This window comes from Mauremys reevesii, linkage group 13, assembly GCF_016161935.1.
Source record: "Mauremys reevesii isolate NIE-2019 linkage group 13, ASM1616193v1, whole genome shotgun sequence".
Lineage (NCBI taxonomy): Eukaryota > Metazoa > Chordata > Testudines > Geoemydidae > Mauremys > Mauremys reevesii.
In genome coordinates, this window is record NC_052635.1 from 30,335,838 (window position 1) to 30,348,624 (window position 12,787).

A 12,787-nucleotide genomic window follows, 5' to 3' on the forward strand; every position below is an offset into this window, starting at 1 on the left:
GGCTGGGGTGCGGCCGGCTGCTTGACTCCATGTGGCACGGCCAGGGCTGGTGTTCGTCCACCCAGCTTGGTGCAGCATGGCCAGGGTCCGGTTCCGGCACGGTGTGGCCTTGTTAGCACAGCTGGGGCTGGGGCCGCTCCGGCCTGGTCGGGGCTGCTGGGGTTAACAGTTAACTTTGGTTAACCGGTTAACCTTTTACATCCCTAGTGTGAGCAAATGCTGTGTACAGTAGCAGCTTCTTACTGTTCTTGCACAAACATCTCCACAGGAGGCCAAAGGGAGGATTATTAAAAGTCATCTCTGCTGCCTCGCACCATGCATTTATGCTCCTGAGTGATCTACACCAGTTCTATAACTGACTTGGTTTATGAAAGGAATCGCACACACACACACTACAGGAAACCTTGGAGATTATCAAGGAAGACACTCATTATTAGGCTCAAGAGGTGGGGCATGGAAGACAACAGGCAGACATTGGCTTTCAGTAATTGCAGGGAAGGGAAAGGGCTTATTCACCAACATCTAGGTATGAACCAAATCAGACTGTTCCCAAAGAAGGTGGATTATTTGAAAAGAAGAGCCATGAATTTTGTTTCTAAGGCTGTCTGCCTTGCCACGCCATAGTGCTAAAACTTGCCAATACAAGAATTCCTGCTAGTTTAAGAGAATTTAGAGGATTTTAATGAGGGCTAACAGGCAATGAGTAAAGCTCTCCTGGGACCCCTTGAACAAAAAAGCATACCCATTTTCATCAACTGGATTTCTGCCAGGTATTCACTGGCAGCTCTGGAAGCTAGAAGCAGCATAAATAGCTAAATACATCTGGGCTACTAACATAACTCTTAAGAGAAGTACCCCTAACAGGCCTCCAAAAGCACAGATATTGTGCAGGTGGCTTCAAACAAACAAACCCAAAATGCTCATTTGAGACTTTAAGGCATCAGGGGTTGACCCTAGTGCTAATAAATACATTCTGAGAGATACAATTACCTGTGTAAGTACTGAGACAATCTGCTTCTATCCTAACTTTTTGTAGTAGAAGTGACATAGCTACAGGTGCCTGTAGGGAAACATAAGATGATATCCAAATGCTTTTGCAATAGTGTCTGTCCAACACTAAGTATTGGTGAAATTTGCCTCACTTCCAAGAAATTACCTAGAATTTGTGGCCAACCTTTTGATTAGTGAGACAAAGTAGTAACATATTTTCTTAAGCAAAAGCTCAGCATTGCTATATAGAGACATTTATAATTAGACAGAAAAATCACATTATGGCACAAGGATGCAGATTAACTAAAGAAGTGTATGAGGGGAAAGTTATTCCCATCTCATTCTCACTACTTTGCCATGGAATCTGGAACAGCTTTCAGTATTGTAATGATGCCAAGAAAGCATGGATCAGGAATTTATTATTGTGTTAACATAAAAAGACAGGTTTTCAATTATTTAAAAGTTAGATTTTTTTTTAAGTCAGTAGATCCAGATAACTCTCGGATGCAAGAGTTAAGAGCTGGCTGAGGAGTTCGCTGGACTGTTATTGTGTATTTTCAGTAAGTCGTGGAGCACTGGGGAAGTTCCAGAAGACTGGAAGAAAGCTAATGTTGTCCCAGTTTTAAAAAAAAGGGCAAACAGGATGACTTGGGTAATTATAGGCTTGTCAGCCTGACACTAATACCGGACAAGACAATGGAGCAGCTGATACAGGACTCGATTAATAAAGAACTAAAGGAGGATAATGTAATCAATGCAAATCAACAAATAGATCCCATCCAACTAAACTGTTTTTTTATGATTACAAGTTTGGATGATAAAAGGTAATAATGTTAATGTAATATACTTAGACTTCTGTAAGGCATTTGACTTGGTACCCTGTGAATTTTGGTAAAAATTAAAATGATATAAAATTAATATGGTACACATTAAAGAGATTAAAAACTGGCTAACTAATCTGTCTAAAAAATGTAACTGTAAACAGGGAATTGTTATCGAGTGGGTTTGTTTCCAGTGATGTCCTATAGGGATTGGTTCTTAGTCCTACACTATTTAACATTTTTATCAATGACCTGAAAAGAAAGAAAAAAAAAACCTTAAAATTATCACTGATAAAGTTCGACACTAAAACTGGAGGAGTCGTAAATAATGAAGAGGACAGGTCATTGATTCAGAATGATCTGGATCACTTGATAAACTAGGAGCAAGCAAACAATATGCATTTTAATATGGCTAGGAACAAAGAATACAGGAAATTCTTACAGGATGGGGGACTCCATCCTGGGAAGCAGAGACTCTGGAAAAGATTTGGATGGAGGATTATCAACTGAACATGAGCTCCCAGTGTGATATTGTGGCTAAAAGAGCTAATGCAACCCTAGGATGCATGAACAGAGGAATCTCAATTAAGAGTAGAGAGTTTATTTTAACTCATATTTGGCATGGGTGCAACCACTGCTGGAATTCTGTGTCCAGTTCTGTGCCAACAGTTGAAGAAGGATGTTGATAAACTAGAGAGGGTTCAGAGAAGAGACACGAGAATGATAAAAGCATGCCTTATAGGCACTCAATCTATTTAGTTTAACAAAGAGAAGGTTATAGGGTGACTTGATTACAGTCTACAAGTACCTACACGAGGAACAAATATTTAATAATCGGCTCTTCAATCTAGCCACGATCCAATTGCTGGGAGTTGAAGCTAGACAAATTCTGACTGGAAATAAGGCACACATTTTTAACAAGGAGAGTAAGTTCCAATGGTGAATTACGAAGGGTTGTGGTAGATTCCCAATCACCTACAATTTTAAAATCAAGATTGGATGTTTTCCTCAAAGATATGCTCTAGAGTCTAGGAATTATTTTGGGGAAGTTCTATGGCCTGTCATACATAGGAGGTCAGATAATGATGCCAATGGTCCCTCCTGGCCTTAGAATCTATGAAACGACTCCCAGTAGATCTACAATATACACTGAATAGTCATAGAAGATTCTATCAAAGTGCCCATTGTGGTAGATTTGGTCAAATAGTTGCCATTCTCACTTCATTTTAACCTCTTCAAACTTCTCCCACTTCAGTCACAAATGAGATGAAAACCTTGGTCTACTTAGATTAAAAAAAACAACAAAAAAACCCACTCCCTTTAAACCAAAGTAAAGAAAAAAGTTATTCTGGTTTTTAAAAGAGCAGAACAAGTTTCAAAACTTTTTTTTGGTTTTGGTCTTAAAAGGACATTCACTGAAACGTGTGAGGAAAACATTAGCACCAACATGCAATGACCATGGAAGTAGTGATGGACACTTAAAAATTACAAGGCTAGAAATACAGACGCTTTATGATATCCCAGACCACTATCACGGCACAGGTAGAGTGGTTAATGGCACATTTTGGTGACTGGAGTTCACATCCTTTTTAAAGCACTTTTTTGTTTGTTTGTTTAAGTTTTTCAGTTCCTTGGGTGACAGGAATGCCTTCATTTTTTGTACAGTGCCTTGCACATTATCAACACTTAACAAGTAACAGGAAGTCTGGATGAAAATAATGGAACCCTAATCCAACATCACATCACTGTGGAGTATAATTAACTTCATATTTGCCTACTTCGGAGGAACAGTTCTAACCAGGAAAAGGTCAAATGTTTTTCTACAAGGGAAAAGGGAAAAATATCTTTTGTAATTAAATGTTGCTTGCTTGTAAATCAAGAGTTTCCAGTTCATAGAAGCTAGGAGGGAGAAAGCATATAGGACTTAAGGTGAGAGAAATGTTAAACTGGACTGTGCTAACAAACCAAACGTATTTCAAATCACATTTCTTGAGGCTCAGAGAAATCAATATTTATCTCCAAGCTGACTGATCTGGTCTCTACTTGGAACTATAGAAGTTAAAATAAAAAGCATGCTCCTGTCCACCCCCTCTGACAAAGCACAATTAATGCAGCGCTGGGTTCAGTTTAGGTTGAATGTGCTTGACATTACTAGTGAAAGTACTCTTACTTCAAGCAGTTTATGACATTGGGGCATTCAATTACTAAGCAGTTTAACAGATGAGTTTTGCCTAAAGCCCATCATTAGGTTAGTCTATTCAATTTTTTTAACCAAACAGGAGAGGTATTCAGCGTTAGGTCTTTGATTGGATTACATAACATGTTACTGTTACTAACCCTCATTTAAAGGCTGCAGGAAATACCCTTGTCTCTATTAAACATTAATGTTTGTTGCTTTCAAGTACTTATCTTACATAAAAGAAAATTAACTGGAGAGTCAGCTCAATTATAGAATTAAAATGCAAGACTGTGGCATATTCATGCACAGAGGGAAAACAGAGCTAAGGAAGCGTACACTGCTTGGAAGTGAGATTTTTACAAATTAATGTATGAGTGTGATCCAAGCACATTTAAATAATGTTTGATTTATTGCTTTCAAAAGGCTTCCTTTTTGTGTTTTCACCAAACTGGTAATCTATGTAAACAGCAATACTTCAGTAATAACAGAAGGCAGTAAAGAAGGTCATATAACTAAGTCAAAACAGCTACTCATCACAGGTCTAAAAATATTTCTTCTCTGTAAGCGACAATGTTCTGAGCCTCCGTTTGCCAGAAGCTGGGAATGGGTGACGGGTGATGATTACCTGTTCTGTTCATTCCCTCTGAAGCACCTGGCATTGGCCACTGTCAGAAGACAGGATACCGGGCTAGCTGGACCATTGGTCTGACCCAGTATGGTTGTTCTATGCCACAGAACTTTCCCCTTTACCTTGTGCCTTCTATACTGCACACTTCCCTCACTGTGTGCACACTCCCATTGAACTGGATGTAAACTGATCCATAAGAGGACACCCCCATTCTATGGTAATAAATTGGCGTCTTCACAGTTTTCAATAAAGTCCCAGAATGTTTATATGAACATTTTTTAGATGGATTTTGGTATCAACCTATTAGAATTAAAACAGAAGAAAGCAATTTTTCCCTCCACAACTCTTTTCAAAAGGAATGTGTATCCTTTACTAAAGTGTCTAGTCTCACATCTTTGGGCAATGCAAACACCCCTTCAATGACAGCATGCACACATGGAGGAGGGAAGTTATGCTGCACCCCTTAAAGTAAAAGAGGGAGAGAGTTATATTATGTCAGAAGGTGGATGACCCTTTTAAAAGGAGTTGGGCCTAACCCTACCTGTGACTAATTAGCCACCGCCCAGCTGAGGCTGTGAGGCCAGGATTCAGTGACAGCTTGAAGATCACCTGGTTCTCATAAAAATCAACAAGTAACATAGGCAGCCGCAGGGTGGTGTGGAGGGTAATCAGAGCTCCAGGTGGGGGGGTGGGCAAGAGCTTCTGCCTCTCGGGAGCACTAGGGCTCAGGGCTTTAGACCTCGGGGGAGAGCTGAGACTCAGGGCTTCAGCCCTGCAGCTCTGCTCCTAGTTTCAGGTGGGGGGCGGGGGAGGAGAAGGAGGGTGCATGATGAGGCTGAAACCGGCGCTCCCCTAATAGTTAAACCCTAAGCCCCCTGCAGGTTTGAAGCCAGGAAAGGAGGCACAGGGCTAAAGCCCCAAGCCCCGGTGCTCCCAAGAATCAGAAGCCCTGACCACAACTCCCTGTCTGGAGCCCTGACCCCCGCTCACACTGCGGCTGCATCCCCAAGCCCCGAGGCAGTGAAGGGCTGGGTCTGTGTCCCCACTGCTGCAGGATTACTTCAGAGTTACAGACATACTGGTCAAGCGGCCACCCTGTGGAACCAGGTGTTTGTATCTTTGAGGTTCTACTGTACTTTGTCCAAATAAGAAAGCTATTATAGTAAGATTAACGGAAAACCTTTAAAATGGCCATAATACATTTCAAAGTATATACTTACACATTCGTAGTCTCCATCCTGTGGTACCTTCCAATCAGAGGAATTTTTTGTCTGGCCAGATGCATTCTTCCCAAAGCTATTGATCTGATTCTCCTTTTCTTTTTGTTCAAAATATTCCAGGAATGATGGTTTGGCTGGCTGCATCGTTTCATCCCTCCCTGGAAATATTTATAAAAAATGATAAAACAACAGTCACTTCTGTAAAAATCAGAAACTAGAGCATTTTATATTACACCAAACAGAATCTGTCTCAAGCAATTAGATCACTAATAATAATAATAAAATAATAATAATAATAATACTTGGTGCTAACAAAGTACTATCTATTTGGAAAGCACTAGACAAAAAGCTAATCCTCATGCCATTAGTGTGAGAGAAGTATTATCCCTATTTGCCTTTGTTTCCCCATCTGTAAGAAAGGTTAAGAGACCACAAAGCAAGTTGCATCACAGCCAGGATTAGAAGTCCAGAGGTTGATTGTTAGACTGTGCTGAGTCCATCAGACCAAACTGCTAAGTGATGGAGCCATATGTACTAGAAGCCACATACAGACCTCAGCCAGCTGGATGCCAGCTTATTTATTAATTACAAAATATGAAAAAAAAGATATAAAGTTCAACAACTAATGAGACCAGAACCAAAATTTGTTTTACAAGTGAGAACATGTTACATTTTCCATTTGACTGTAACAGTACAGAAGGCCAGCTGCCACCACACTCCAAGAAAGCCCCTGTAAGTTCCTTTGTATAAAGGTTAGGTAATTAAAAAAAAAAAAAAAGGTAATAATTGGAGATATACCAATCTCCTAGAACTGGAAGAAGGAAAAAAAAAGTCATCTCCTCCAGCCCCTGCCTTCACTAGCAGGATTTTTTTGCCCCCCCCCCCCTAGTGGCCTCCTCCTCATTGAACTCACAACACCCTGGCAGGCAGGCCAATGCCAAAAAAACCACTGCCCCCCCCCTTAAAGGTTACATACCCTGTCCTTGGCTGAAGGCATGGGGAGAGACTATTAATTTTCTAAGGTATGTATAGAGCTGGGGAGAAATGGATTTTAAAATCAACACTTATTCTATCAGATTCTTTTGCTAGGAGATTTCCCTTAGTCAAACACAGGTTCTCCTACTGGGTCACACAAGTGCCTCATCTTTATGTCATACATTTTTTCATATTTCAAAAAACTAAGTACATGCCGTGCACCTCAACCTCTCCATTACTAAGATCCGCTCAGTTCCATTACACATTCTTTAGAGGAATCAGAATCTAAGTAAAAGGAAAGGCAGGGAGAACACTGTGGACTTATGGAGGACATGATGCAGTAGGAGTCCAGTTTTGCCAAAATGGGCTGTTTCGTTAGATTGGATTAGAAATAAGGATGGTAACATGCTGCCTTCCTTCAGCCACAATTACATTTGGATTGTGGTTTAATGTGAGCTGTGCAGTGGTGCTGGAACTAGAGGTACTGCCGCACCCCTTGGCTTGAAGTATTAATAACACCTAATACATGGTTTCCATCATCAGCACCCCCACGATAAAAATTCTTACAGCACACCTGGATCCGTGTACATTTAAGCATGAATTCACCCAACCAATCCCCATCACCCCTGCTCATCTTATGTCAAAAGTGGTAGTGTGTGGCCATACATGCAATTAGGACACTGCTGAGGTTTGAAACACAGATGAGATTTGAAGTATAGATGAGATGGGATCTAGGAGGAGCCCAGCCTTCCTCAGTTGAAGGATCATTAGAATGCCATATGGGGTTATGGGTCGGGGGAAAGAGACAAAGTGAACAGACCGTAGCCTCAAAGCACCTCAGAAAAAAAAAATCCAGACAATATAAGAACTGTTAGACGTAACAAAATAGTGAAAGTTTCAATGTGGATTCGTGACAGTATAAAAGGATATCACTGTCAAATTTAAGACTTACCTGCTAGTGCAATTGGTGCAGTTTCAGATGTTGTCTAATATGTATTCAAATTTATGTCCAGCATGACAAGCTAAATTTAATGCAGATAATACTTTGTATAGAGTCTCAGCATAAGAATAAAAACATGCTTGTACAGAAGATGTATTGTTGCAGCAAGCTACATCTTAGGATCATGAAAACTGAAACCGTATTTACAAACATTATTCACAGCTAAATGCAATATCGCTTTCATTTATGACAAATTGCTGCATATGGTTTTTGTGCACATTACATATGAGTTAGTTCTGTAAGAGCAAGGCAACTAACCTATTTTGAATACCCTGTTTTCAAAAGGGAATGTTATTTCATTGTGATAAAAACAGTTTTCTACACAATGCAATAAATCTATCATGTCTAAATACATTTTTAGCCATTACAGAAGTCAAGTCTCTCATATCCATAGAAGCCAGCAACTCAGAAATTCAATTTTCCACAACAGTTACCCCAGGTCAAGTGCCTGTATAAATGGCACCAAAATTAGCCAAACATAACCCAGGTCTAGACTGAGTAGTTAAGGTTACACCAAGTGCCATACAAGTGAATAAAGTATAATAGCCAAAGCTAATTAAAAATGGGGCTTAAAATACATAAAAACAGTCTCTTAAGTGATTTGCCAGATGTCCATAAGACAATCTTTGGCAAAGAGTTTCACATTTAAGCGATATGCAGACATAAGCTTGTCAAAGGTCTAAATTTTCCAAGAGACTGTATGCTATTAATTGGTGCTTTATTTTTGATATCTGGAAATCCATACATGTGTAGTCACAGGATATTATTCTTTAAAGTAAAACTGACATATTATATTGTAGAACTTCATTTCCCAGATTTTATCCAATTATTAATAGATATAATGGTTTGAATTCTTGTGTCAACTTGATATTTTAAGGACATCTTGTGTGTTTACAGAAGTGTTAAATATACAGTAAAGTGAACTTCCATAAAGCAATAAGACATTTTAGCATGATCCTTGGCTTCAGATACTGAAAGAGACAAAGGGTTGGCTGTACAAATAGTATGAAAATAGCATTAGAACTCTAAGCATCACTGCAACAGCTCTCTTGTAGTCTTTCTTGAGCCAGCAAACAGCTGAAGGATGAAAATAAATGCTTACACATCTGCATTGTAACAAGAGACATTAAGACAACTTATTTTATTCTACCGCTGGCAATAGTTTCCTTTTTTTTTTTTTTTAATTTAAAAAAGCCTCATTGTACAGAATCAGATCAACAAAGCCACCTTCAGACAGACTGCATGAAGGTCAGAGTCTGGAAACGTGTTTGCAAAGTTAAGAAATACTGTGCTATTGGGGATAATTACTGAAGTAGTATAGAAATCTAATTACCACTGTGGTGACAAAACATTTATTTAGAGAGTGAAGATACTCTATGGATACTCATTCTATGCAACTGCAAGATACTGTCAGAAGCAAGAGGCACTTTATAAATGTTATAGTCAATGAATACAGAAGAATGTTTTATGTGGTGGAATTTTGTAGAATAGGCATGAACTCATGTTGGACAGTCCAGAATAGTAATCAAAATGAGGTTTAAGGGGCCTAATAGGAGTAGCTCCAACTGAGGACAAGTTGAAGGAGGTTGGGCTACACTGGTATGGGCATATCCAGAGGAGACCCGAGAGTTATCTCAGTAGCATGGCTCTTGACGAAAGATAGCTAATGGAGAGACCAAAGACTCTGTACACAGATCGGATATCAGTGGACTCCAGAGAGACCAATCTACATGACAGCCTAGAAGACGATTACAAGAGTTGCCAACCCCGAATAAGGGAAGTGTCAAGAAAGAAGATGCAGCAGGATGAAATCAGCTGTGTGTATACACACACACACAAACACAATATACACCTCTACCCCAATATAACGCTGTCCTCGAGAGCCAAAAAATCTTACCGCATTATAGGTGAAACCACGTTATATCAAACTTGCTTTGATCTGCCGGAGTACGCAGCCCCACCCCCGCGGAACACTGCTTCACCGCATTATATCCGAATTCGTGTTATATCAGGTTGTGTTATATCAGGGTAGGGGTGTACTAGGTAATCTGGATCTCTTTTTTTAAAAATCTATATTATAATGAACAGTCAAATTAGTGCTGAGTGGTTTGAAAAAGTCATTTTTAAATGCTCCTTCATATAGAGTACTACTTGATTTTCATGAGCTTATATACTTACTGAAAGATAATTTTGCTTAGATGTAGTTGCTGTGCTGCAGGGATTAATTCAGAAAGTAACCTTAAAAAAAAAACCCACACAAAAACAAAACAAAAACACACTTCCCCCTCTTCCCAGAGCAATAAAATTTTATTCTTCACCAACTGTTGCTCACAGTAACATCCGTGGGTAGGTGCAGTCAATCACAGCACTAGTTAATTCAGTCATGGAAGGGTCCTTCGGTAACTTCAGTGAAATCAAATTACAAATTTCTAATGTTTAGTTAACTAAATTTCTGTTTCCACACAGAGGAGCAACATAAGGATACAAATAAAAGGCAAATGACTACAAGCAGCTTCTGGGTTAGATTTTGATAACTCTACAATAGTTAAAAGAAAGCATGTACTGTACTTCTCATCCACATTAAACTGGACACCAGTAGCCATGAAGTCAGCTTTGTCCTTTGAGGGGATACAATAACCTTCAGCCTATAATGGCCACCAATTAGGTACATTTGTACAGGATATATTTTTAACCTTAAAATATTGATTTACTGGAATAATTTATTAAACGGATTAAGATGTAGATTTACTAATTGACAAGGAAATGATGAACGGAAAAAGACTGTAAAATGACAAATCTAGCACAGCTCTGGGGATTTTTATCAATTTTAATTGCTACTAGAATTTCAGAGTCAGGTTGCTTATTTAGCAAGATTGACAGAAATGTTCCTTGAGAAGGAAAGACAATACACCAAATCAATGTCATTCTGGCATGCTAGATTTATTTTTATAATCCTGACTTACATCAGTAACAGCTTTGCAGAAAGGTCATCTGCTATTAATTCAATACAAAGTTCACCTGTTTAATTCCGTTTAAGGTTTTGATAGAAACCAAAGAAGGAACTAAAAACTAAGTCTGGTTCTCTAAAGAAGAGTGTCAGATACTGGCCACTGCTGGAAAAAGACACCAGACTAGATGGGTCTGTCAATTTATGCCAAGTAGACATTTCCTAGTATTACAGGGTGGTATCAAAAAATTAACGTTTAACAGAAGTGAAGTGCAGAGAGAGATGGAGAATCGCTACTGGTTATACTGTGGGCACTATGCATGTCAGACTGGAGTAACTTCTTTATGTAAGCATGTACTTAGGACCTTTAAAAAAAAAGTCTCTTATGGAGATGAATCAATATAGCTCCTCTGGAGCTGTTAATGTTCCATCATTTAAATATATAGTCATCATTTTAGGAGCCATATTAATTACAAAATGGAACACAACAGCTCTGTTGCAGCCTTTCCAGTCTATTACATGTTTAGGATATTTATTTAGCACCATAAGTGCTCATAGAACGTTATTGTAAAGTGTGCCAAAAGAATAAAGATCAGAATCCCTACCCAAAAAGAAATACGAAAAAAGAAAACCCTCAAATGTGCTGTTGGTATAATTTCTTTGAAAATTGAGAAATATTAATGTTTAAAATCTATTTTGGGACAGATGTTAGAACAGTGAAATGTCACTGCCATGCCCGCTCAGGTGAAGGGAAGATCACAAAGCATGTCCCTCCCCTCACACCCAAAGGTGTGAATTCCAAAGCAGTGCTATCCCAAGTACTCCATATTAAGCATTAATCTCAGAATTACTGTTAAATACAGCCTAGTGTCCAGTAAATAGCCACTGCTTTGAATCTTCATTAGTATTGCCCAATAAACTCTAATAGCATTTGGACTTTATGGAGGGGATTTTCCAAAACCAAAAGACTTCAATGGGACTAGAAATAGGCCAAGGTAGATTGCTTTTGAAAACTCCACCCTATTATTCAAGTAAGCTAGCTGAGTAGTAAATCTATGAACATAACAAGAATGTTTCTCTCCTACTAAAATAAATGGGAAATAGAAACCAACGCAATAGAAAAAAATCCTTGTTTTACTATTTCCCCCCTTATAGTGATTCCCCCCCCATCACCGAAAGCAAGTTCCAGAGCTGTTACTGGCTATGATAGAAGTACACATATTCCTTCAAGACTGCATAACCTCTTGCATATTCTTTAAATCCGTGTTCTGTTTTAAAGAGACCTATGCCTGAAGCATGTAGATGTTCCTCATTCCAAATCAGAGCCAGGGAAGCTGCACTGCAAGTACATTAAGATTTTAAAATTAAATGTTTAACCTGCAACCCTGCCAGTTTGCTAATGGACACGTTCATATACAGAACTATAATTCTATCTAAAACCATAAAATGTTGGCTTATGAAGTTAGCAATATTATATTAGAGAAGTTAGCTACTGAGTATGTGTATATTTTCCTGATAGGAAGACTAAAGTTTATCAAAACAAAAATTTGGTTCTTTCCTCTAAACTTAATAGAAAGGTTTTCAATTTAAAATGTTGAAGATAAAAACAAGCTATTTCGTTTTAAACATTACCATGAAGTGCTGAACACCCAAATGCACAAATGTTGCACTACTGCATAAACTGCCAGAACATGAATTGTTTTTGTTAAGTCAGACAATATTTTTTGGTGACAAATGATATCACCAGTGGCTAATTAGACTACAAACTTCTATATGAGGAACCTATCAAAATAGGATTATCTTGGAGTTTTCCCACCAACTAGACACAGGTAAGTGCTTTGAAATCCTTGGATAAAAGATTGTAAATGCAAAGTATTTTTGTCATACTCTGTCTTTCATCATGGCTTAGCCTTGTTGTAACAAACTATTTGATATGCCTATGCACTGAGAATGAGAAAAAGTTTGACAAAATCTGAGTAGCTGGGCACACTTTCTGGAATTACATACTAGAATACTAGGAAAGAACT

The 12,787-nt window shown here is 38.7% G+C and overlaps 1 protein-coding gene across 2 annotated transcripts in view; it reads right to left on the bottom strand.

Moving 5' to 3' along the window:
- STK4 (serine/threonine kinase 4) overlaps nucleotides 1-12,787 on the bottom strand; it is a 74,159-nt gene that overhangs the window by 31,323 nt on the left and 30,049 nt on the right. For both annotated transcript variants that reach the window (XR_005587769.1, XM_039498189.1), the window contains exon 10: nucleotides 5,839-5,996. Coding sequence is in view for 1 of the 2 variants with exons in the window: in XM_039498189.1 (XP_039354123.1) it covers nucleotides 5,839-5,996 (158 nt within the window). In the remaining variant the exon portion in view is untranslated. The remainder of the gene's footprint in view (nucleotides 1-5,838; nucleotides 5,997-12,787) is intronic.